The 27,498-nt window shown below is 35.7% G+C and overlaps 2 protein-coding genes across 2 annotated transcripts in view; one reads left to right on the top strand and one right to left on the bottom strand.

Moving 5' to 3' along the window:
• LOC306876294 (limb region 1 protein homolog) overlaps positions 1 to 8,946 on the bottom strand; it is a 37,517-nt gene extending 28,571 nt beyond the window's left edge. The window contains exons 1-5 of the mRNA XM_079427362.1: positions 8,722 to 8,946; positions 6,206 to 6,278; positions 5,180 to 5,219; positions 4,736 to 4,875; positions 3,938 to 4,041 (exon numbers count right to left, since the gene is read on the bottom strand). Of these exons, the coding sequence (XP_079283488.1) occupies positions 3,938 to 4,041; positions 4,736 to 4,875; positions 5,180 to 5,219; positions 6,206 to 6,278; positions 8,722 to 8,784 (420 nt within the window). The 5' untranslated portion in view covers positions 8,785 to 8,946. The remainder of the gene's footprint in view (positions 1 to 3,937; positions 4,042 to 4,735; positions 4,876 to 5,179; positions 5,220 to 6,205; positions 6,279 to 8,721) is intronic.
• A 4,742-nt stretch (positions 8,947 to 13,688) lies between these two features.
• LOC306870129 (nucleolar MIF4G domain-containing protein 1-like) overlaps positions 13,689 to 27,498 on the top strand; it is a gene marked incomplete at its 5' end in the record, with an annotated part of 32,076 nt that continues 18,266 nt past the window's right edge. Inside the window, 2 exons of the mRNA XM_079417211.1 lie at positions 13,689 to 13,723; positions 15,250 to 16,174. Coding sequence (XP_079273337.1) covers positions 13,689 to 13,723; positions 15,250 to 16,174 — 960 coding nt within the window. The remainder of the gene's footprint in view (positions 13,724 to 15,249; positions 16,175 to 27,498) is intronic.

Genomic DNA, 27,498 nt, shown 5'->3' with positions numbered 1-27,498 from the left:
TATTAAGAGAATCTAGAGCACCTCCAAGTGACTTCCTGATGAACAACATGTGCCTCATATCAGTCTCCCCTCAACGGATTTGAACCTTTGATATTTAGACTGTGAATTAGTGCATTTAAAGAATCTGTGTCCATAAATGACAGGGAAAATCTGCAAAAAAAAAACAATGCATGCAAAGGTGTCACAAGGGTATTTTGCTAAAGTAACTAGTAGAGACCTCTCAATGTATTTGGAAGCAAGAACACAAATACAGCCAAGACGAAGAGAGAGACGTGGCAGAAAAGCCAGAGATGGCTTGAGCTCTTCTTCTCTTGCCCATCTAAATGTGAGCACTGCTTAATATAGCAACTCTAAAATATTCAGCATCTAGTCCATTCTCACACACACACACACACACACACTCTCTCTTTCTCACTCTTTCACATACACACACATTGCAGTATATTCTAATCGGACAGCTGCTAATATCATGTTGACTTTGAAGAAATGTATGTATGTGTGAGAGAGACAAGGGGAGAGATATAGTTGGAAAAGTGAGTGTTTGCGTTTATTCGAGTTTTATTAGTCTGATTCACTCTAAGAGGGCTCTCCCTGACCTTACACAGCCTCAGTCAGGGTCACAAACTGCTCTCTCATTCTCCAAATCAATGTCTGTGTAACAAGCAAAAATAGATTATAATAAAGACACATCTTTTAAGTGTTATTAATGTTTAGTGCATGTCAGTCTAAAGAAGGAAAACAGAAAGAGAGATTTTCCCAAAGAGTTTGACTGCAGGAAGAGTTTGAACAAAATGTAAATCTTTGAAAATTTGAAAAGTTCACAAACATGCAGTGTATTTGACTTGTCCACTATGATTTCCTCTCCATGAACTGACTCTCATCAATAAAGGCTTAGCATGAACAGTAGTCATTACCTTCTTTTTAAGCCTGCTACACTGAAAGCAGTGTCAGAGACACAAAACAGAGCGCAGAACACACAGGGGACATGAATCACTCTGTATCAACACACACACACACACAAGCCATTGATGTGCCATTCTGACTAATACATTAGAAGCCCGTCAAAATGACGAGAACACAGGATATATGACTTAAGGAAGGCACTTCAGTACTTTTGAAGTTTGTGGGTGTGTTTCATTTTCTTTTTATCCCTCTTCCTACAGTGTCACCATCTTTTTCTTGTTAGCATGAGGTGTCTAACAAATAAGACCTTTGAGAACGGCTTCTGAACTAATCTGGGGTTTGTCAAGAACACAAACAGCAGGATGTTAAAAGTCAAGAAAATGTTTAAAAGAGTGATAAAAATAAGAAATGATTCCGAAAGAAATAGAAAAGGCAAACAGGCAATAATTTTTAAAAGTACTAAAACACATCCAGTGCAACAGTCAATCTAATAAGTCCCTCTAGTATGTCGCAGTGCTGATGGTATTGAACGGTGCACACACACATTCATTTGCATTCAAGTAAACAAACATTCACGCTTTCTAAGGCTTGACTATGGAGGCTATTATCCAATCCAGTGTTGCTCCTTTTCCGTCAAAATAGAGAAACTCATATGTTGTCATAGAAACGGGTATAGAATGGGGAGCTTGAAAAGTAAATACGCAGTGTCACGGCCTTAGCAAGTAAAGCCTGGGAGCCAGAATCACATCTCAAAAATAAATATCAGCCCTATTGTGGACAGACTACAAAGGAAGAGACTGTCAAACACACACACACACACACACACAAACACACACAGAAAGATGCGATCATTTTTAGCATGTTCAAGGTACATGTCATTCCTAAGGAATCAGTTAGGTGATGTCCATTTGCACTCTGTGATAATAACCAATAGATTTTAGTAGTGCTATCTCCATGTACATCGTAGAGAATTAGGAGGCCATAAGGACCTTCTCATTGGATTTTTTTAATGTTACACTGACTGGGGCATCAGGCTCTTTCTTGCTGAAATCATAATCCTGCCATCTGTCGGATAAAATCAGAACTACAGGCCCAGGCTGCACACACATATCTGTCTATCCAGAGCACCCTTACAAGCTTTGTGTGTGCATTCAAAGAGCAATCTAAATGAGATAAATAAATCTTTAATGTTTTTTAAAGAAATGTCACTTATGCTCACCAAGCCTGTGTTTATTTGATCAAAAATACAGTAAAAACAGTAATGTTGTGAAATATTTTTACAATAAAAAAGTTTTCTATTTGAATCTATTTTAAAATGAAACATTCCTGTGATGGCAAAGATCAATTTTTCACATCCTTCACATGATTACATGATACATCAGAAATCATTCTAATGCTATTTTGTGATTTGATATGCTTTATTATCAATGTTGAAAAAAGCTGAAGCATCCAGTTCAGTAGTTACAAAGTGCTTAATTTTTTTGTGGAAACATTTTTTTTTTTCAGGATTCTTTAATGAATAGAAAGTTCAAAAGAAACATTGCTTTAAAAATAACTAAATACACTATTAAAGAAAATAACATTGCAAATATCTTTACTAACACTTTTGATAAATTTAATGCATCTCTTTTGAATAAAAGTGTTATTTCTTGCCTCTTTTTTTTCTTTCTTATTTTACTTCAAAGTTTTAAATGGTACTGTATCACAGTTTCCACAAAAGTATTAAGCAGCACAACTGCTTTCAACATTGATAATGAGAAATATTCTTGAGCACCAAATCAGCATATTAGAATGATTTCTGAAGGATGCTGTGACATTGAAGACTGGAGTAATGGTAGCTTTGCCACAAGAACATATAAAATATACTCAAACATAGAAGTTTTTTTTTTTTTTTTAATTGCAAACATTTCACAATATTGATGTTTTACTGTATTCTTGGTCAAATAAATGTAGCCTTGGTGAGAATAAGAAACTTTTTTCAAAAACATAATAAAATTGTAATTATTCCAATGAATTCTAGAGAGAGCGAGAAAGAGGGAGAGAAAGCAGTCCAGTTTTGGTTTTGTTTATTACATTTGATGAAGTACTAATACAAACACTGGTCCATAAAACTCACCAGCTACAGCTCTCACAAGCTTTTAACAAACTACCCAGTTTCATTTCCTCCAGTTACTGAATGTAATTTGCCATATATACGTCCCCATTTAACCATCTAACCTGGAGACTGGCACAAGCAGGCCATTTGACTTTATACTTAAAAAGAAAACATGAAATCTTGCCTTTATGGGCTTCTACGGTTGACGACTTAACCCTTCCCTGTATCAGCAGGGGGCTTTCATACAAGCGGCAGTTTCTGATCGTTTCCTCTCTTTCGCTAAACGCGCACACACACACACACGTTACGCCGGTCATTCTGAGACGTGTAGGCCAACATAAAGCAGTGCTTCCCTCTCTCCTGCGTTTCTGGTTGATCAATGGCCAGAAACAGTCATGGTTCAAACGAGACAAAACGAAGCAGTACACCTCGCTCCCGTACAAATGAGTGCAGCCCCCATAAACTACAGTAGCAACTAATCTTTATGTAGCTTTGCCAGAAGGGACATAAACCAGGAGCGACTTCAAACTGTGATGAGAGTAAGACAGAGGGCAACTTGATGCATTCCCTCCCACCCTTTCATTTTCATCTGCACACTCTATTGTGAGTGTTTGCTGGTTTACGGTCTCTATGAGCACCGGTGACAACCCTTGTTTGAGTGACTAATGACATAAGGTTGAATGAGCTGTAGAATTAAGAACTCTCTGCTTTTGAACTTTTATCTTTTTAGGGTGGGGGAGTGTCTGAAATCAAAAGGGTCACACATAAAACAGTGTGTGTGCGTGTTTGGCCAAGCAAGGGTGAGTAAGTGCACATACCTGGGAGTATTGGTTTGTACAAATGTGTAAAAATGTTTTTAGCATCTTATGTGTCCTATACATAACATAATCACAAAGCCTCAAGCTTGCAGAAAACACACAAACACACATAACCACATACCTTTTTCGAACCGGCAAAGCCCTCGGACTCCAGGAAGAAGTAGGCAAAAGGCATCAGCACAAAGAGACAGAGATTTGAAAAAAGGGACACAAGGTTCCACAGGCCTGAAGAAAGATAAATCATTTTATTCAACTTTAAAGTTAAAAAAAAAATAACCTTATTAATATAATTTTACGTAATAACAGCAACTGGAAAACAATCCCCCCATCGCCTTGTTCATTAAACATTTTGTCTAATTTAATAATAGTTTTAGTTGGTTTACCACGTTTAAATCGTTTGCATAGATTTTTCCTCCAAAACCAATAAATTAAAAAAAAGAATCAAACCTCCAGTCTAAATTTTTTAACCAACATTCTAACCCAAAAACTGTTCTCAAAATGTTAGTTTAACAGAGAAACATAGACACAAAAAATAAACACATGACACCACCTTGTGGCCATGACTGAAGCTAAGGAGAAAAATATTTCAGCTGTATTGAAATTATTATAAATGGTATAGTATGGCCTCAGCAACAAAATCAAATACTGTATAAATTATGCAGTACATCATTTTAATAAACAATCTCCAAGAAACACTCAAATGAAACTTTTTAATTTAAATTAAAATTACCAAGGTAAGGACAAATAACGTAAAGCGTATTTGGAAGAACAAAGTAAACCGTTAGCAGAACAAAAGCAACGTTAATTTCTACAACAGTCTGTGAATGTCACCTAATGCATGACAGACAATAGTGTAAAGCCTTATGTAAGACTACTTGTTAAGTAACATAAAATCAAAATAAAAAGGTGTGATACTGACCATGAATGAGGGATCCATTGAGCCATTGTATGTAGTAGTTTTTTGGTAAGGAGAGCATGATCTCATTACTGATTATAGAAAATGGTAAGAGAAGGACAGCCCCCCCAGACACTGCCAGTGTGAATGTACACAGGTACATACTGAGAAAAAAAAAAACAGAAACAAAGTAAAAAGTTAGTGAAAAGTATGTCATTTTTATACATTATTATGTTAATGAGTTTTAATCAGTTTTATTTTCACAGTTATTGTGATGTAATGATATAATAATATGGTGTTACATTAAGAAAACAAAAGTGACTACAATTCAAGGTACAGTGGAAGATTTTATAAGAAAACGTTAGACACTCTGATATTAAGTTGTATATAACTGGACCCTTTAAATGCACTTTAAAAAGAACTTGTACTTGTTATCATGCCCGATATGGTCAGTATCAAACAACTCACGATATTCTGTTGACGATGGCATCCTCATCTTCCTGGTCATCTGTTGGCATAAGAGAACGATATAAAATCAAACAAATAAAGCAGACAGAGATTCAAAGTCATTCTGTGTTTATAGTGCTGTGATGCTCTGACAATCGTTGTCAGCTGTTTTATTTTAATTCAGCATAAAGTTCTTTACTGTGAATTTGTAATACAAACAGCCTCAGCTACAGAGGACACAGAACCATGACAGATGGTTTAATAAGTCTAAGGCATGATCTCTCTTCATTTAACTGAAAGCTACTGGAAAACAATACCGGTTAATCATAAAATCACAAACGCGTGAATAAACCTTTACAATCAACCGGCCAGATGGAGGCTGTCAAGAGTCAAAGCAGGTTAAAGAAAAAAGAAAGAAAAGAAAGGGTACGAGAGAGATGAATAGAAAGCTAATTACAAAATTGCAGCAACTGAATATTCAGACCCTTGAAAAAGCCTCCACATGAGGCCATAGAGCTTTACAGACTCATGCTTCACAATAGCAGCCCAGCTCAGCTGTACTTTTATAGCGACAGGAGGCTTAAGAACAACCTACTTTCACCTGCGATCGAAGCTCTCCACAGGGGTTAGCTGACGTTAGTTATGCTACTTTTAAATGGGAGGACATGACCTGATCAGGAACTAAATTTGTCCTCGTAACTGTTTGTGCAAGGAAGGTTGGAGGTGGCAGTGCCTTATGTTATGGAGTTGGAAAATGCTCAAAACGAAGTGCACTATAAGGTGCTTTAGAGTTCTAAAAGGTGTAAACCCCTTAAAAGTGTGCAAGCAAGCACACTTGCTATCAATCAAAGTGTCCATTTGTCACCTAGGAATTTGATCTAAACTTAATCTGAGAAGCTCACAGGAATTATTAAGCTATAAATAGTAAATATTAATATAGATCAATATTAAACATTAATATAGTTACATTAATATAGTATAGTAAATATTATAAATACTATTGCATTTAAATAGTGCAACAGTTTAATCAGAAACAGAACTACTTACCGCTTTTTCTCTTGTAGCGTGAGATGACGCAGTACGACACAATGTACAGCACTGCAAACAGGAGGAAACAGACCTAGAAACACATGAACGAGATGGAGTTTTCAAACACGTCTGTTCTACAATGTTTTTTTTTTTCATTTATACCCTTTTTAACTAAAAGCAGCATCTTATTTCAGCTGAAACTGAGTAGACCAGAAATTTTATCCAAGTAAGATTTTGTAAGATTCCAAACGCAAGTCTTTTTATTTATTATATAATTTAAAGAAAAAAAAACCTTGCTACGTGTACTGCGTTAGGTTAACTGAGACTTGTTATATATTTATTTTTTATTTTACTTTATATTATTGCTCTTTTGTTGATTTTGATTGCTTCTATTGTCCTCATTTGTATGTTGCTTTGGACAAAAGTGTCTGCTAACTGACTAAATGTAAATGTATGTCTTGCCTGTATTTATAAGCAGTAATAGTCCTACTGAAAGACAAAGTACCTCCGTTTTAATCATCAAAATATGCTGATCAGTAATCTGTAGCAATTCTATATGGCATGAATCCGCAGAGAGTGTCCAGGAGACCGGAGTGTATTTTAAGAGGACGTACTGATGAATGCGCATATGTAAACATGCCGTTCATGCTTGCACATTTGCTCATATTACACCTTGCTTGTAACCTCACAGAACTACAGAGCACTAACAGAGTTCTGCATTACATAAATGCAACTGTGCTGTGGGCTCCACCATGAAAATAAACCTACAACAGGGTGAAGTATCTGTCAATACAAGGACTTCAGATTATCAGATCAGAAGAAATTCATACCTCAGGTTGCTTTGGAAATGACAAATTACTTCTATTAAAGCATAAATAATATGCTTAACCCTTTGCAGAGTTTTGTGTTCTCCACTGGAAGACGGCACTCAAAATACACACCAAAATATATATACCATACTAAAATTAACTTGTTTTTTACATTTATATTTATCGTTAAACATGGCTTCTTTTATAAATTATATTTACAATACATAAATGTTTTTCCATTTCCTTGAACAGCTAGAAAGTTCACAGGAATAATGTTAATGATTCAAAGCATTATGTATTCGTTTATAATTTTCCAAGACAATTGCAACTCTCACAATGTCTAGATGGCTCTGAGCCATTAGGCCATTCTTATTATTACGTCCTGCATTAATAACCACTCAGAATCTATTCAGCAGCAACAGAGATCTAAGCACAATCAGTCACCACTCTGAAAACCATGGTTAATAAACAAAGAATAGTGACTGACTGAATTCTGACTGTAGACAAAAAAGCGTTATAAATTAAAGATTATTTGTTTGGTAAAGGGCCAAATTTGTCAAAATTATTGTTTTTCAATTTCATCTAAAATAATCCAGAAATGGGACAGTTTAGAAACTGCTTGTCCATTACCATCACAGCACTGCTAAAGAGCAAGAAAAGCAGATATCTCTGCATGGCACAGACTTTCATTAGACTAACTTACATTGTATGCAGCTGATAACAACTATCTCACTTCTACACACAAAAAGTATTTAAACTCTCTGAAATACACTGCACTACATTCACTCTAAAGTTAGTGGTAAAATTTCAACTGAAATGTCAGGTGTTGCTTAAAATGACTGCTATCATAATAAGAAAATACATTTCATTTTCAAAACTACATCAATGAGAGAAAGTGAATTTCCTTTGTCAATGCTTTTCATTATTTCACTCTCTACACTACAGAGACACTTTCTTGGTTATTTAAAATGTGGATCAAGAACAACGTTGACCACTAATTCATTCAGTTCAACCCTGATATTCGTTTAGGATGCAGAGACAGCAGCTGGGATCACTATAAACAACACTAAAGATTTTTTGGTTTTTCTTACAAGCAAAGGCTGCCAAATTTGTTCAGTCAGACATGCCAGTTAACACTATCAGATTAATTCGTGATATTTAATCGCTTGCAAATCATGCAATCCATTCATCTCTGCCACATAAGAACAAGTTTGCCAAGGAGAGACACATTACATTCCTGACACCCAAAATAAACACTGCAAATCTGCAATGCTCATGTGTACACCAACAACAGTAAACAAGCTGTCAGTGCAGAACCGTTATGATTACTCAACTGGTCTAACTGCCACATAATGGTCAGTGAATATTGCGTCTGCTCTAATTCTACTAGAGATTCAATAAAATATGTCACAAAAACATAACAGTCAAAGAGCATCGTGCATAAATATATATACAACAATAGTGAATCAAATGTGCCACAATAGCCACAGAAAGGGATTAATTAGCTCAATACTGTAACTAACGACAAGCTAACATGCTAACTAGCCTAATGAAGCCCACTCATATACACTACTGCTGAGAAATAATTATGACACATATCAATTATAGCAAACCCATTCATCTTTTCAGTTAAAGAAATATAGGTAAATGAGGCTAGATGGCAGCTGAAGTGAGGAACACGGTCAGTGTGTCGTACTCTGATCAGTCTCTCTGTAAATTACTCACAATGTACTCGCGCACTTGGCTGTGGAAATTCTGCTCTCTAATCGTCACATCGTCTTCTTCCATTCTTCATATTGCAGAAACACATTCATTAGCAACGCATTTTTGTGGCGATTCCATTCGTTGTAAGAGAAAGCACTTCTGTGAGATAAACAGACCACCGGAGTAGAGCTCGACTGACTGACAGCGGTCGCGTCTCAACGCCAAATAATCCACCAAAACACAGTCAAAATATACTGCGTCATCATTCAGCGACACACGGCTTCAGGCACACAGGAGTGCTGCCACTGGGAATAAAGTCAAATTATATGTAAGATTTACAATTCAAAACTTGTTCAGCGTTGTTTTGGACAGGTCTGACGTTTACTGACGTAGCTGAAACGTTACACTGAGAAAGCATATAACAGCACAATTTAGAAACAGACATTTATAAATATGTTTTTTGCTTATGCACACTCACACACAGAACAATATATAAAACTTTAGTAACACTTTAGAATAAGGTTTCAGTTTTTAACATTAACTGTATGAATTAACATGAACAGTAAGCACAGTTGCATGCGAAAGTTTGGGAACCCCTTGCAGAATTTATGAAAATGTGAATAATTTTAACAAAATAAGTGAGGTCATACAAAATGCATGTTATTTTTTATTTAGTACTGTCCTGAGTAAGATATTTTCCATAAAAGATGTTTGCATAGTCCACAATATGTATATAGCCTATAACCGATTACATGTAATCTGGATTAAATAATCACATTTCAAAAAATAAGTAGAGGGGATTTAAGATTACTAAAAAAATTAAATTGACGTAATTTAGATTAAAATACATTTTAAAATACTCGTAATCATCAGACTACAGTTACTTTTTTATGGATTACATGATTAGGCTATATTTAAACAATAGGAATAATTTATCCATAATTTATTGATTCTCCCTAACATTAGTCAGACATTAGTCACTGTGACTGTCACAATCAGTCTACACAGCATTTGACCACTGGATTTACAAAAATCATTTCAGGTTTAAGAAGTGCACCAGCTACTGATGAACATGTTCATTTTTATTTGAATTATCACTCATTCTGTTATGTGTTACTTTTGTTTATCTTTCAAACTAATTCACCAACTAGTTTGTCATCTGATCCTCTTTCACCTAATATATTTTTATTTGAAGTACCCCAGGTTTTAAAATAAATATTTGATTCATTTTAAAATTTACATTTTTATGATTTAATTCATCATTGACTTTTCATTAAACTCACAAACCCAGTTTGGGAAACCTTGATGTAATATAATGCTTAATGCACTTCATATTGTTGATAACAACAAATGGAATATATTTTCTTTCTCTTTGTATTTTTATATCAATATGGTAAGATTACCCTATTTAAATCAATGTGATGAACAAGTTAGGTCAAGAGTAATCTAAAAGCAGTCTGACTATATTGCCTAAAATGTGTAATGTAATGTAATTATGTTACTAACTGCAATTTTTTGTCATGTAATTTGGAATCAGTAACAGATCACAATTCGTAAGTAATCTAACCATCTCTGTACATCTTACACAAAGACCTGTATCCTCTACAGTACTACTGCTTCCACTACCAATAATCCATCCAGAAATGTAACTAACTATCGATCCAGTTAATACTACTACAGCTACTATTTCTACTAATCTTAGAGTTGGATAAGATCAATTTTCAAATAAATTAACTTTATTTAGAGTTAGCCAAAGGAGCATTTATTAGATCCAGAGCCAAATGGCTAGAAGAAGGCGAAATGAACTCTAGCTATTTCTTTGCGCTTGAAAAGAGAAATGGAAAGAGAAAATCTCTCTCATCTTAATATTGATGGAGCAGTTTGTAAAGATCTAGTTCAGATTTCTAATTTCATTACAAATTTTTATAGTAACTTTTACTCTTCTAAATTTGATATTAATAGTTGTGCTAGCTTTCTTGATAAAATACAGTGTTGTATCCTTGCTATTGATGAGGATTATAAATCATATTGTGAGTCTGAGTTAAGATGCGAAGAAGTATGTAAGGCACTTCAGTCGATGAAAAAGGAAAATCTCCGGGCATCGACGTCCTTTGTTGAATTTTACACTCACTTTTGGGATACTATAAAAAGCCCTTTAGTAAAAATGTATAAAGAATGCATCATTCAAAGAGAGATGACAGTGACCATGAAACAAGGGATAATTTCTCTTATCCCTAAAGCTAATAAAGATCTCCTTTCAATTGATAATTGGCATCCCATTATGCTCTTGTAGATTATAAAGTCCTGGCTTTGGTGTATGCCAATAGATTAAAAACAAATCTTGATTCTATTATTTCTGAAACTCAATCTGTTTTTTTAAAGGGCCGTCATATATCCAATAATAATTAGTTTTGGATTTGCTTGATTATGCTGATTCTGTGCACTCAAATAGTCTTATTCTTTTTCTCGATTTTTACAAAGCCTTTGACACGATTGAGCACCAGTTTCTTTTAAAATCTCTAAAGTTGTTCGGATTTGGGGATGCCTTTGTTGACACTATTGCTATGTTTTATAATGGAATCAATAGCTCTGTTGTTATAAATTTTAATACCTCTAATAGATTTGATATACTGTGTGGTGTTAGGCAGGGCTGCCCAATTTCTCCTTTTTTATTTTTATTTACAGAGCTATTATCCCTAAGTATTGTTCAAAATCAAGAATTAGAAGGAATTTCTGTTTTAGGGAGGGAAATTAATATTTCACAATTGGCGGACGACACCACATTGTTTCTAAAGGATGAATCGCAAGGGTCAAAGGCTCTAGACTTAATATACAATTTTTCTTGTGCTTCTGGTCTAAAATTGAATATTTCAAAATGTGAGATAATGCCTGTTCATGATTTGAATAATGACTCCATAGAAAATATTCCAATTATATTTAGGCATTTATATCACCAAAAATCTTCTGGCAAGACAGCACTTGAATTTTTCGTCCAGGATCGTCAAGTCCAAAAATATTCTTAATTCCTGGCTACAACGGGACCTATCTTTGTATGGAAGAGTTCTATTGTCCAAGGCTGAGGGTCTTTCTCATTTTGTATATCCATCTCTATTTTTATTTGTTGAGAATAAAGTGGCCAAAGAAATTAACAATATTTTCTTAAAATTTGTTTGGAAAAATAAACCTCATAAATTAAAAAAGGAAGTGCTTTCCAATAGTAGAGCAGATAGGGGTATTGATTTTTTTGATTTTTCTGACACAATATATATATTTTTTTAATTAATTGTCTTAAAAGATGTCTAGCTAATCCTAAATCCATTTGGTATTTTATCCCCAACCATATTTTTGATCAAATTGGTAGCCTTTCCTTCATTTTGAAATGTAACTATCTACCCTCTAAGCTACCTATAGCTTTGTCCAAATTACATCAGCAGTACCTCCTTGCATGGAAGCTTTGCTATGTTCACAGTTTTTCACCCCATAACATGTTTATGGAATAACAGGGATATTACCATCAGAAATAAATAATTATTTTTCACCAGGTTGTTTCAAAATAATATTAATTCTATCCTTTGCTTATTTGATGACTCAGGAAATATTCTTTCTTATGAGCAATTTATGAGATACCATAGTTTCTCGACTCCTCCAAAAGAATTTAATAAAGTGGTTAAAGCTATTTCACCTGGATTAATTCACCTTGTTAAATGTCACTCTTTATTTAATCCAAGGAGTTCAGTTGTTACTCAGTCTTCTTTGCTGTTGGAAGGTGTTGATCTGTTAGATAAGAAATATAATAATAGGCATGTGCGCGGAATTTTTCAGTTTAAAAAGAACATTTCTTCAAGAGGAAAGTTCTACTGGAGGTGCTTGGTTGATGATATAGACTGGAAAAGATCCTGGCTTTTACCTGGAAAATACTGTATTTTTAATAAGGCAAAGGAAACACAATTTACAATTTTACATAAAATATATCCGGTTAATTTTAATGTTTCTAAATATTTGGACATTGACAGCTCATATTCTTTTTGCAAACAAGCAGAGGAGATATTAGCACATCTGTTTTTGAATGCCCTATATCCAAGCAATTTTGGTCTGACCTAGGTTCTCATATATTTGATTCTGCCAATGTTGTACATTCTTTTAGACATTATTTTTTATTATGATAATACTAAAAATAAACCCCTTTTTTATTTTATATGGTAAATTTTTCATTCACAAACAAAAATTGGCAAATAGTTACCCATCCTATCCCCTTTTTAAAATTGAATTAAACTCACTACTAAAATCTCTTCATCTTATAAAGAATAAAAAAAACCCCTAAGATTCCTGAAATATTATACAGAAGTATTTAAAGAAAATCCACTTATTTAGATGCTTTTCTCATGTGTGATTATTTGTATATCTTTGTAATGTCATTCAAATCTGATGTTTTTTTTGTAACAATTTTTATTTTATTATTAATGTGTTTACGTTTGTGTTTGTAATTTGTTTAATTCATAACTATTGGTCATTATTTTATGGATTTGTATGTGATCCCTTGGCTGTTCTTCTTGTACTGTCTGTTCAAGCATTGATTTTAAAAAAAGCAACAAATCGAAAGAAAAAAAACTATTTCTTCTAATAATAATAATACAGGTACATCTAAAAAAAAAATTGAATATCGTGAAAAAAGGTCAATATTTTTTGTCACTCATTTCAGAAAGTGAAACCCATATATTATATAGAGTGAAATATTTCAAGCCTTTATTTCTTGAAATTTTGATGATTATGGCTTACAGATAATGAAAACCCAAAATTCAGTGTCTCAGAAAATTAGAATATTACATAAGATCAATAAAAAAAGCTTATTTTAAACAGAAATGTCAGGCTTCTGAAAAGTATGTTCATTTCTATGCACTCAAAACTTGGTTGGGCCTCCTTTTGCATGAATTACTGCATCAATGCGGCGTGGCATGGAGGCAATCAGCCTGTGGCACTGCTCAGGTGTAATGGAGGCCCAGGTTGCTGTGATAGCGGCCTTCAGGTCATCTGCATTGTTGGGTCTGGTGTCTCTCATCTTCCTCTTGACAATACCCCATAGGTTCTCTATGGGGTTCAGGTCAGGAGAGTTTGCTGGCCAATCAAGTACAGTAATACCATGGTCATTGAACCAGCTTTTGGTACCTTTGGCAGTGTGGGCAGGTGCCAAGTCCTGCTGGAAAATGAAATCAGCATCTCCATAAAGCTTGTCAGCAGAAGGAAGCATGAAGTGCTTTAAAATTTCCTGGTAGATGGCTTCGTTGTCTGTGGACTTCAGAAAACACAGTGGACCAACACCAGCAGACGTCACGGCACCCCAAGTTATCACTGACTGTGGAAACTTCACACTGGACTTCAAGCAACATGGATTCTGTGCCTCTCCACTCTTCCTCCAGACTCTGGGGCCTTGATTTCCAAATGAAATGCAAAATTTACTTTCATCTGAAAAGAGGACTTTTGACCACTGAGCAACAGTCCAGTTCTTTTTCTCCACAGCCCAGGTAAGACTCTTCTGACATTTGTCTCTGGTTCAGAAGTGGCTTGGTAACCCTTTTCCTGAAGACGTCTGAGCGTGGTGACTCTTGATGCACTGACTCCAGCTTCAGTCCACTCCTTGTGAAGCTCTCCCAAGTGTTTGAATCAGCTTTGCTTGACAGTATTCTTAAGCTTGCAGTCATCCCTGTTGCTTGTGCACCTTTTCCTACCCAAATTCTTCCTTCCAGTCAACTTAGCATTTAATATGCTTTGATACAGCACTCTGTAAACAGCCACCCCTTTCAGTAATGACCCTCTGTGACTTACCCTCTTTGTGGAGGACGTCAGTGTTCGTCTTCTGGATCATTGTCAAGTCAGCAGTGTTCCCCATTATTGTAGTTTCAAAGAACAATTTATACTGTAGGGATGGTCATTAATTGAAACTCAAATGTAAATATTCTAATATTTTGAGATACTGATTTTTGACTTTCATGAGCTGTAAGCTCTAATCATCAAAATTAAAACAAACAAAACTTTTGAAATGTTTTACTTTACATGTAATGAATATAAAATATATGAAAGTTTAACTTTTTGAAATAAGTTACAAGAAAAAATGAACTTTTTCATGATATTCTATTTTTTTTTTTTAGAAGTAGCTGTATAATGCTGCTGTAGGCGTGTATCAAGTTATGAGCAAATGTCTAGGCTACTGGTGTCTCCAAGATGAAAAGAGGCCTATATATTAGAAACAAAAACTTTAATATGTAGTTTAATTAAACGCACATATACTTGATATTTTGACAAGTAACTTTACGCTCCAACTCAGTAGATGGCGATAAAGCCACTCAATTGTCTTCTCTCTGCTGTCATAACGTCTAACGAAGAAGCAACATCAATGGCGACCTCCAGTTTCTACATGTTGTCTTTTCTGAGAACTTTCATAGGATAATTTGCGATACTCAGTCTGTAAACACGCATCAATTTACAATAAATAAAGATAATATGCACAGCCAGATATATTTCACTTAGAAAATGAAGGCAAAAGGTGCAACGCAGGGGCAAAGGGAAAGCTGGAAAGCAAACACACAGGGATAAACTTCAGAAATTCAAGGATTCAGTTAATCATTTTGTGAAGCGCAAAGGCGGCTTCGGTGAAAATGAAAGCGGCCAAATAGGATTGTTCGTAAAGAGGAAAAGTAGAAAAGAGCTGCGCAAAGAGAAGCGTAAGTTAAAGAAAGCCAAAAATAAAAGTCACTGCATGGGTCAGTCACTGCAGAACCCCAGCGAGGAGCCTGCTCCAAATACTCCTGCTGAGAAGGAGGAAAAGACACAGAAACCAGCCCTGAAGGCGACTGGAAATCTTAAAAATGCCGCTCAGAAGCAGCAGAAGACAAATAAAGACTTTGTTAATACTAAAGACAATGAAGAAGAGACGACAAAAAGGAAAGTCCACTTCTCCGAAGATCTGCCAAAACAGAGAAAGAAATCTAGTCTGAACGAGAGCAGAAAGCGGACTCTATTAGAGGCCAATGTCGAAGAGGACAAAGAAATAAAGAGATTAGAGAAACGCCTTGGGCTGAATAAAAGAAAAAACAAAAAGAGTCTACCTCAGTCGTTCACCGACGATGGACTCGATTACATTTTAGGGATTCTTGAGCCTGGAGCATCTGCAACAGGACTGTATGAGAGTGATGAAGAAATGGACATTGACAAAGCTAAAGATGACTTTGATGAGTTGGACGAGGACAGCGACGGGCAAATGACAGATGATGACAGCGAGGATGAAGGTGACACTGATGAAGGGGAAGGAGATGGAGAGGATGATGCACAGATGGAAGAAGAGGAGGATGTAGAAGATGACAACCAGATTGAAGACGAGGTGGAAGGAGATGAAGAAGAGGAGGATACAGATGTATCAGAGGAAAATGATGAGGGGGAGGAAGTTGACTCTGAACAAAAAACACCTGAAAGCCAGGAGCCTGTATGTCATTCTAAATCTGGATATTATATCTTATTATTATTTAAGTTTAACTCTCCCTAATGCTCAAATCACATTTATTTATGTGACCCTTTATACGATTACAAATTGTTTCAAAGCAGCTTCACCGTAATAAACAAAATTAACTGTGTTAATGTTGCAAAATTAATCAATTATGGAATAAATTCAATTTCAGCTGTGAAACAGCTCAACCAAAGACAACAGTGTCATTATTCAGCTCAATTTAGCTCAGTGTTCATGGAATTCATTTCATCCATCATGAAAGAAACTTAATTCAACTATAAAGCAGCTCTATAGAAGACAATAGTGTCATTATTCCATTATTCAGTGTCATTAAGTCAGTATTGGATTTATTTTCTTTTTTCCCCCCACATTGCATGTTCATCAGAAGAATGATTTGAAGCTAATTGTTGGAAAGGCGGGGCTTAGGAGGAGGCGTGGGAGGACGTTGGTGTCTTCGATGGAGGGAAGTGATGTTAGTACCAGAAGTGATTTAGAAATGGAGGGAGAAAGTAGTGACGGGAACACTGGAAAGAATGATTGGAGCAAAATTGTAAATCGCAAGATAAAGAAAACGTGTATAAATGAATCAGGAACTGACAGTGGAAAGGAAAGAATGATGGCAAAAACAGGCAAGGAGGATAATAAGGTACTCATGAAATTTGCGAATAGCAATGGGATCAATCCAGTAAAACTTACCAGGGCACTAAAAAAAGCTGTAGGTGATATAGAAAGTGCCAAAACTTTAAGGAATGGAAATATTCTAATCTTCTGTAAAAATGAAAAACAACAGAAAGCACTTCAAAGTGTTAAATCAATGCTTGGTCAGATAGTAAGTTGCACAATATACAAGAGAGCTTGGTTAAAGGGGGTAATTTCAGGAATTCCAATTGAGGTATCAACTGATACGCTAAAGAGTAATACATCGGGGGCTAAGGTGACTGAAGCAAAAAGATTGAAATGTGTACGAAATAAAGAGAAAGTAGATAGCCTCTCTGTAGTGCTTCAGTTTGATGAGGAAAAAATGCCAGAGAGAGTATTGGATATGTCAGCTATTTGGTAAGAGCATATGTGCCACCCCCAGTCAGATGCTTTAAGTGTCAAAAATATGGTCATGTTGCTGTTGTTTGTAAGGGAAATCAGAGATGTGCTAGGTGTAGTGGAAATCATGAATATGGGAAATGTGGACAAGGGACAAAACAAAAATGTTGTAATTGTGGAGGTGAACATAGCGCTGGCTTTGGGGGATGCGTGGTGCATAAAAACGCTGTGAAAATTCAGAATGTTAGAATACATGAGGGGATTTCGTATGCTGAGGCAATTAAAAAGGTGAAACAGACAGAAGAGGGTCAAGGAAATGGATTAACTGTACAAATGAATCAACACAACAGATCGTCGCAATCGCAACGTACAATAAATGAAGATCTCTTCAAAGTGAGAAAAGTTGAATTTATGACGTTTCTAGCTGAGGTAATAAACTGTACTGCACAAACTGTAAGCAGAACAGAGAGGATTAAAATCATAATTAAAGCAGCAGAGAAACATCTACAGTTTGAGGGAATTACTCTGGAACAAGTAAATGAAAAACTTAAAGGTCAAGTAGTAGATTCACAGTCAACATGTGGAGGCTCTTAATGGTATTATTAATATTACAGTGGAATGCAAGGAGTTTGATCGCGAATGGGCAAGAGTTTAAGAAAGTAATAGAAGATAAGGAATATAAACCTCATATTATATGCATACAAGAGACCTGGTTGAAACCTCACTTAGATTTTGTGATACAAGGATATACAAGTACTAGAAGGGATAGACAGACAGGTAATGGGGGAGGAGTGGCTATATTCATTAAAAATGAAGTTACATATAGGGTTATAGAGCTGGGTGAAGAGCATGAATCAATTACAGTAGAGGTATTTTTAAAAGAACAGAGTATTAAGGTAATTAATTATTACAATCCTTGTAACAGATTAAATATGGAAGCATTAGAAAAGGTAATGGGAATGGGTAATCAGAAGGTGATATGGTGTGGAGATTTTAATGCGTATAATACTTTATGGGGAAGCAATAATACTGATCATAATGGTAAGATAATAGAAGAAATGATTGATTTGAAGAGTCTGATATGTATGAATGATGGTAGAGCCACTAGAATTGATGTAGCCAGGGGTAGATGCTCTTCTGTAGATTTAACACTGGTGTCAGAAGGTCTAGCAGGGATATATATGTATGTGGGATACTTGGGAAGATTCTACAATAGGGAGCGATCATTATGTCATTAGTTGTAAAATAGGTATGGATGTTAATGAAATTACAGAGGATAGAATTGGTAGGTGGAAATTTAAAATGGCTAATTGGGAGGCATTTAAATATATAAGCGAGGTAAAACTGCAAGAGTTTATTCTCAATTATGAAACAGAGGATGTAGAAATGTACAATGAAAAATTATGTGAAGTATTGTATAATACAGCTGAAGAAATTATTGGCAAAAATAAAGAAATAAAAACTAAGAAATCAGTTCCATGGTGGACTGAATTGTGTAGTAAAGCAATTCAAGATCGAAATAAGGCTTTTAAAAAGGTTAGGAGGACGTATATATTTGATAATTTCATTTCATATAAAAAAGAGCAAGCCAAGGTGAGAAGGATAATACGAGCTGCAAAAAAGAGCTACTGAAGAAATTATTGTGATTCTATAGGGGAGAAGGTAGATGTTAGTGAAGTATGGGGTATGATCAGAAAGATGGGTGGATTTAAAAGAAATCCCGGTATACCCACTCTGAGTAGTGGGGAAGGAATAGCTGTGACTAATGTAGAGAAGGCAGCAGGGGCGTAGCCATCATTTCAAAAGTGGGGGGGACGGAATGTCTAGTGTTATACCTGTTTTTTTGTTGTTGTTTTTTTCAGTTAACCCTTGTCTAATTGACAGGTTTTATTTTTAATCATACCTTTTTGCTTAAAAGAAATAAATACAACAGCTTGTCACTGGGACAGTACCATTAAAAGGACATCGTTGTACCTTATTTACCCCAAAAAGTTTCATAGTTGTACATTACGGTATATATTGGTACTCTAAGGTACTAATGTGCACCTTTTTGAGTATAAGTTACACAGATGTCCTTATAAGGGTACTATTGTTTACATATTTCAGATTGTATTTTGTGTGTGTTGTATGTACAGTATATGGCACACAGTAATGGATACTTGCACATTCACATACTTCTTTATTCTGTTCTGTTCTATTATACATTAGTCTGATTAGTCTATGTTAAAAGAAATATCTTATCATAGACAATGCTGTAAATAATCTTTACCTCTGAAGCCTCACTGAAACCTTCTGCCTCATTCACTCCCTATGTCTATAGCAAATAAAGCAGTGTTTGAAACATGTACATACAGGGAATAGTGACATACAGAAGAAATACAGACATTACATTAAGTACACTGCTGGACAATAACCAATAATTTGTATACTAAATAATTTTTTTAACACTTATGGGGAACACATATTCCTATTAACTATGACTTTTGCCTCAATAAACTCTTCATTTACTGCTTATTAATAGCTTGTAAGGTAGTCGCTGTAGTTTTGAAGTTTAGGATTATGGGATGCAGAATATGATCATGAAGAATACAGAATTAATATGTGCTTAAGTACTAATGAACAACCAATATGCAAGCTAATTATACTGTAGTTAAAAATGATAGCTGAGAAGTTGTTCATCATACTAATGTTATTTTTCTATATTTGACTAATTATGTGTTTTCTATGATTGGTCCATATATAATCCTACAAACTCTTGTGTATAATAGATTTTATACAATGTAAAAACAGCCAGGTGTTAAAAGACACTCTATCAGTTCTTCTCACCTGTGAAGTTTGTTTTTCTTGTGTGTCGTCCTGATTCTGCCCTAACAAACCTAGGCTGACTGTTTCTTGTTCATTCTTGACAACACATAAAAACGTCAAATTAGTGCAATAATGACAGAGCAGCCCTAAATTAAGATCGGTCCTATATCAGATCGTCAGTGCTTGCATACTTGATTGAAATACATCATGTAGAATTGGCAGAGTGTCACAATGCTGCAAACGCTGTAAAATCAGTTCAACATTATCTTTATTCTTATTTGAAGGGTTCTGATAACATACATATGTGTTAAAATAAAAGACGTTGCAAAAGAGTTACGGAAAAATACACTGAAAATAAATAAGTGCATGTTTGTCCAGGCAGTTTTTTGTTTTCTCCATATAATGAACATCAAACTTGCTAATTATTCAACAAGAGCAATAGGCAGAGTCACTCAACATTGTGCAACACTATTCGGATCCCACATGCCAACTTACGCTGCTTGACCTCTTCGTAAAAAATGACTGAAGAGTTTCTTGCCGCTTTGAACTCATCTCGACCTCTAATGAATGATGGATACAGCGCGGGACCGCGGGCGCGAGCCTGGGCATGTCGTGACGTCACAAACTGAGTGACTGATTGCCATGGAAACGTAAACGTCATGTATATCTTGTCTCTTTGAATTTTAAATCATTCTGCATTTATATACATTGCTCCATTAAAACCTCAACATGTCGGGAACACAACTGTCCAATGAAAAAGTGCGGGGGACGAATTTACTTTTTATAAAAAGTGGGGGGGACACGTCCCCCGCGTCCCCCGCGTAATCTACGCCCCTGGAAGGCAGAAATGTTGGCAGGGGTGTTTGTTAAGGTACATAGTAATGATAATATAACAGAAGAAATGAAAATAAATAGAGAAGAAAGTAAAAAAGAACATCCAAATATTATGATGGAGAAAAGACCTTCCCATGATCATATAGATATGGATTTTACTTTGCAAGAACTAAAGAGAGCTGTTGGAGAAGCTAAGCAAACATCTCCAGGAAAGGATGAGATTTGCTATACAATGATTAAAAATTTATCTGATTTCTCTCTGAATTGTGTATTACGACTTTTTAATAAAGTATGGAGCATAGGAAGACTTCCTTCTGTGTGGAAACATGGGATTATTATCCCTGTCTTAAAGCCTGCAAAGAATAAGCATGATGCTACAAGTTATAGACCCATCGCGCTAACGTCAAATTTATGTACGATAATGGAACGTATGATTGTATGCAGAATGAATAATATATTGGAAAGGAAAGGGATTATTTCAAGACATCAGAGTGGCTTTCTCAAAGGACGCAGTACAATAGATGCTGCATTAAGTTTAGAGACCGATATAAGAAAGGCTCAAGTCAATAAAGAAGTGGTAGTAGTAGGTATATTTTTCGATATTGAAAAAGCGTATGATATGATTTGGAAGGAGGGATTGTTAATAAAGCTGGAACAAATAGGGATTGTAGGTAGAATGTTCAACTGGATAAAAGATTTTTTGCTTAATAGAACAGTTCAGGTAAGGGTTGGATCATCATATTCTAGAGTATATAAAATAGATAATGGTACTCCGCAAGGAAGCGTATGCAGTCCTATATTGTTTAATATAATGATAAATGATATTTTTCAAAATGTCAAAATAGATATTGGAAGATCTCTTTATGCTGATGATGGGGCGATATGGAAAAGAGGACGTAATGTTTCACATGTAACCAAAATTATACAAACAGTGGTTAATGAAGTGGAAAAGTGGGCCAATAAGTGGAGTTTCCGATTGTCAGTTGCTAAAACTCAACTAGTCTGTTTTGCAAAGAGAAATAGTATCCCTGAAATTAAAGTGAAACTTTATGGACAAATACTGGAACAAGTTAAAGTTATAAAATATTTAGGAATATGGATGGATAGTAGGCTGACTTTTAAGACACATATAGAGAAAGTATTAGAAAAATGTAAAAGAAGTAATAATATATTAAGATGTTTAACAGGGATGGAATGGGGAGCTTGTCGAAAATCTTTACAAAGAATATACTGTGCTCTGATCAGATCAGTAATTGATTACGGGTATATTATTTATGGATCTGCATCAGAATCCTGGATTAAGAAAGTTGAAACAGCCCAGGCACAATCAATAAGAATTTGTTGTGGGGCTTTTAGATCCTCTCCTTTGTCGGCATTACAGGTGGAGGTAGGAGAATTGCCAATAAGATTGCGTAAATTTAAATTAGCAATGAATTATTGGGTTAATATAAAAGGACATACAGAGACACATCCAGTTAAGGAAATACTAAAAGAATGTTGGGAATATGGAAATGATGGCATCAGAAGTTTTGGTTGGACAGCAAATAAGGATGCTATGAATCTGGGTATTACTGATATTCCAGTTAGTCCCTCTGTAGTAATACCAAATATTCCTCCTTGGTTGCTTCCTATGCCTCAAGTTGATTTTCATCTTCAATATAAGTTTAAGAATGAAAAAACTATACATAAGGAGGTCATAGTACAACAGTATTTGGACCAAGCATACTCCTCAATGCTTCATATATTCACTGATGGGTCTAAGGATCCAGCTTCTGGGCATACGGCTGCAGCTGTATACATTCAGAGATATCAAGTCAAAATTCAGAAAAGGATAACCAATTATGCATCTGTTTTTACAACTGAGCTGATAGCAATTTTGTTGGCTATTCAGTGGGTAGAGGAAGTTAAGCCAACAAGGGCAGTTATTTGTTCAGACTCTATTTCATCTCTAAATAGTTTGTCAGGTGGGACATCAACAGTAAGGCAAGAATTGATTTATGAAATACTTATAAATCTGCTTAGAATACAAAATATGGGTATAATCCTGAGGTTCATATGGGTACCTGCTCACGTAGGAGTACAGGGGAATGAAACAGTTGATAAATTGGCTAAACAGGCGATGAAACATATGACTATTGAAGTACAAATTCCACTAAGTAAAGCAGAAATAAAAGGAATAATCAAAAATCAAATCAATAAAAAGTGGCAAGAAATGTGGGACAGGAGAATAAAGGGTAGGCACCTATATAGCATTCAAAAACAAGTTGGTAAAGGGAGAGTATGCCACAACAACAGAAGAGAAGATATCATTATTACACGACTGCGGATAGGACATTCTGGTTTAAATCATTCATTATACATAATAGGGAAACATCAAACTGGATTGTGTATATTCTGTAGTGTAGCAGAGACAATTGAACATGTACTTCTACACTGTACAGCATATAATAGAGAAAGAGGCGAGTTGACTGAGAAATTGAAGGATCTAAGTATAACTAATTTCAGTTTAACAAATCTATTAAGTTGTGCTTCAGAACAGTCAAGAGTGCAAAAAGAAATATTATATTATCTCAAAGTTACAAGATTGGAAGGAAGAATTTAGTGGGTTTTTTTTGTTTTGTTTTTTTTTTGTTGTAAACCCTGTCGAAGCTTCACACTCCAGTCCAGTTGGTGGCGGTAATACACCATAAGTTGCCTTGTCAACCGCCAATAAACGACACAAGAAGAAGAAGAAGAAGAAGGCGGGGCTTAGTGCACCTGTCAATCATCGCCAGGACGCAGCAGAATAGAGCGAGAGAGAGACTTGTCCCGAGAGCGAGAAAAATAATCTCCTTTTGTGTGTTATTGTGTGCGTCGGTGACTAATTGTGAGTATCTGCTCAGCTCTAGGGACTGTTCTTGTTTATTCTAATAATCATATCTGAGACATTTTGGTATTTGTCCACTGTTCGCGATTGAACGTGTGAAATGAATGTAAGGCTATGCTAGCGCATTCAGCGCACGCACGAGTTGTGTTTACAAATACGCTATCACTATTAGTATTATCCGGTTTCATGCTGCTACATTGGTAATTATTACGGTGAAGTTTATATAAGAGTACTTAATTGTTCTGACTTGTGAGGTTTATTGCAAGTATTTGGGCACTGTCAGTTTAACGTGCCAATTATGTTTGCATAAAAGAGCACAACGCAAGATTGTGTGTATATTACCACTGAAAGTCGATACTGTATATTGTATTTACACACTACTACCTTGTATGCATTAATGTGATTTGCTTTGATACAGAAGTCAAATATTGTTATGCTGATTATTTCTATATTTCTGTTTTATTGTAGAACCACACCATACACACATCCACATACACCCCCCAAATCCATCTTCAGTGTTCAATAAACTCCTTTGATTGAAGTTAACCGCTTGATCCACTCCTGTGTTCTAATCGACACACTAAGAGGAAGGCTAGAGAAATCAGAACCACCTTAGAATACAATCCTAGATCAGCTCCAAAACAAAATTGGTCCTTCGAGCCGGATCTCAGTCATTGCTCTTGGATCCAGATATCAGCCCTAATATGCAACCAGAAGGGGTGAATCCTGAAGGTGCCAGACCTAAACGTCATGTTCATCCTCCCGTTTACCTTGAGGACTACGTTCTCACAGCCACACGTCGTAGACCAGTCAGTACGCCTACACTGCCTCTCGCTGCAGAGGAGTCATGGAGAGGTGGCACCTCAAATGCTGCCAGGATTTCTCCCTCCCCATCTGACAGAGCTTCCAGTCCGGTGAGTCAGTATTCATGGCAAGTGGTCGATGAGTGGCCCCTGGCTGCCTTTGACGGAGAGCGTTCTTATGAAAGACAGCAAGCGTTCTTATGAAAGACAGCAAGCGTCACAGTCTAGAGCAGTGTTCCTCAAATCTTTCCCTGGAGGTCCAATCTGCTGCAGAGTTTCGCGCCAACCCTGATCAAACTCACCTACCTGTGATTCTCTAATGATCTTGAAGACTCTGATTAGCAGCTCAGGTGTGTTTGATTAGGGTTAGAGCTAAACTCTGCAGGAATGGTCCAGATTTGAGGATGCCTTGCCTGGTCTAGAGCTTCCATGCAATCTACTCAACCTGCTCAGTCTTCACCATTTCACCGGCCTTGGGAAGAGACTGGGTGTCAGTCATCTCCACAAACTGTCGTTAATACCTCACACAGGCCTAATCAATCTCTGGTGTGCTCCGAGTCTCTTCCCATGCCACTTCCTCATTCATCTGCCATCAGTCAGGCATTGCCGTTGGCCAGTACAATCAGTGGTGTAGTGCCTGAAGAAGTGGGTATACTCTCCCATCCCCCAAGGAAACGCCAACTAAACCTGTTGCCTTGACTTGCCTGTACATGCTACTATACCAGGGGTCTGCAACAGGGTTTGAAATGAACTTTTTCACTCACCATACAATTTTGCAAATACATTAAGTTACCGGCCATTAACAACTTCTACTAGCCAAAAAACATCAGCAACATATATAAAGGTTTTATAAAAAGGGCAGTTTTTTTTTTCTTAACCTTATTAAATGTGTCATCAACCTTTGTTTCATAAAAAAATCCAGTTAATATAATATGACATGAATAAAATGGAAGAAGCAGAAGTCAATAGCATTTATTTGCATTTACAGTTTAATGATACTGAAATGTAACATGAATGCTTTTTCCAAAATTACAACTGCATAAATAATGCCATGTGTTTTAAAATTATTTTTTTTAATATACAAGTATGTTGGGGAAAATACAGTAAGCTACTTTTAAATATGAAAGTAAACCGCCAGTAGGTGGCAGCAAGTGAGCCATTGAGTTATTTATTCAAATGATTTGATCAGATGACTAATTAATTCAAGAATGAAGCAAGCGCCTCTATGAATGGTTTATTGAATCAATGACTCAAATGATTAATTCAGTAAAGTGTGTTGCTCTGAGATGCGCGACTGTTCTGCTGTGATCTTTGTTTGGAACTATTTTTTTTTTTGTTAGGCTAACCAAATCGAGTAGAAATGGTCAACATTGACTGTCTAAATCAGGGATCCTCAAATCTGGACCATTCCTGCAGTTTAGCTCTAACTCTTATCAAACACACCTGAGCATGCGAATCAGAGTCTTAAAGATCATTAGAAGATCACAGGTAGTCAGGGCCGGTGCTAGCTATAGGCAGAGCAGGCGATTGCCTAGGGCCTCAGTCTTTCTGGACCGATCATTCACCAATTTATTTAGAGTTTAAAAGAGCGTGAGCTCCGCTGCACTGATGCTACCAAACACAAAGCTTTGAATTTGTGCAAGTAAATGACATCGTGTTGGGAGCTGACTAGCAAAATGGCTACAAAAGTTAAAACAAAGAACTTTGTATTCAAATTAGTGCTGTTAAACGATTAATCGCATAATTGCTTGTATTTATATATACACTATAAATATACACAGTCCACACACATATATTATGTAAACAAAAACTTTTATTTTGAATGCGATTAATCTCGATTAATTATTTGACAGCACTAATTCAAATTCAAAAAGCAAACACACTAACATTTTTTAATGTTTCAAAAAAGTACCTCAGATGTGAAACTTCTAAATTGTGCTGATGTACAGGCTATTTAAGGTGGCAATGCAATAGATAGGCTAAAATCATATTAATATTAATAATATGACAATATCATAGTTAATATTGGTTAAATGGGAGGGAGAAACCCTGTCCATACCCAGCAAGTAAAAAAAATATAAAAGCACTGATGTTCATTTACTGAAGTGGTATTCAGGAACTGTGAATAAATTACAGAAAAACTTGCTGCAAAATAATCATAATTTTATCATGGCTATAATAACATCCTCAACAAACAAAAAAAAAGATTACCTTAGATAAAGTTTGATTAATATGTACATACAGTAGGCTACTGGTCAAAAGTTTGGACACATTACAGTTTATCATGTTTTTGAAATAAGCTTATGCTCATCAAGCCTATTTGATAAAAAAAAATACAGCAAAAAAATAAATAAATAAAAATAAAATATTGTGCAATAGAAAAGTAAAAAATAAGAGCATTTATTTAAAATAGAAATCTGTTGTAACAATACCAATCAAAATAATTCAATGGGTCAGTATTTTCTTTCTATTTTTTTTTTTTCAAAGAAATTCATAAGGATGTGTTAAAATGAAAGTGAAAAAGTGATGTGTGGCCAAGTACGGTTACCCATACTCGGAATTTGTGCTCTGCATTTAACCCATCCTAAGTGCACACACAGTAGTGAACACACACCCAGAGCAGTGGGCAGCCATTTATGCTGCAGCGCCCGGGGAGCAGTTGGGGGTTCGGTGTCTTGCTCAAGGGCACCTCAGTCGGGGTATTGAGGGTGGAGAGAGCGCTGGACATTCACTCCCCCCACCTATAATCCCTGCCGGACCTAAGACTCAAACTCGCAAGCTTTTGGTTACGAGTCAGACTCTCTAAACATTAGGCCACGAATGATGCTGAAAATTCAGCTATGACTCATAGAAATAAATATTTTAAAGAATGGCAAAAATAGAACACCATTATTTAAAGTTTCACAATATTATCGTTCTTTCTGTATTTCTGATCAAATAAATGAAGACTTGATGAT

This window comes from Barbus barbus, assembly GCF_936440315.1.
Source record: "Barbus barbus genome assembly, chromosome: 1".
Lineage (NCBI taxonomy): Eukaryota > Metazoa > Chordata > Actinopteri > Cypriniformes > Cyprinidae > Barbus > Barbus barbus.
Note: the sequence above shows the minus strand (reverse complement) of the source record. Positions and strands in the feature narration are given on the sequence as shown.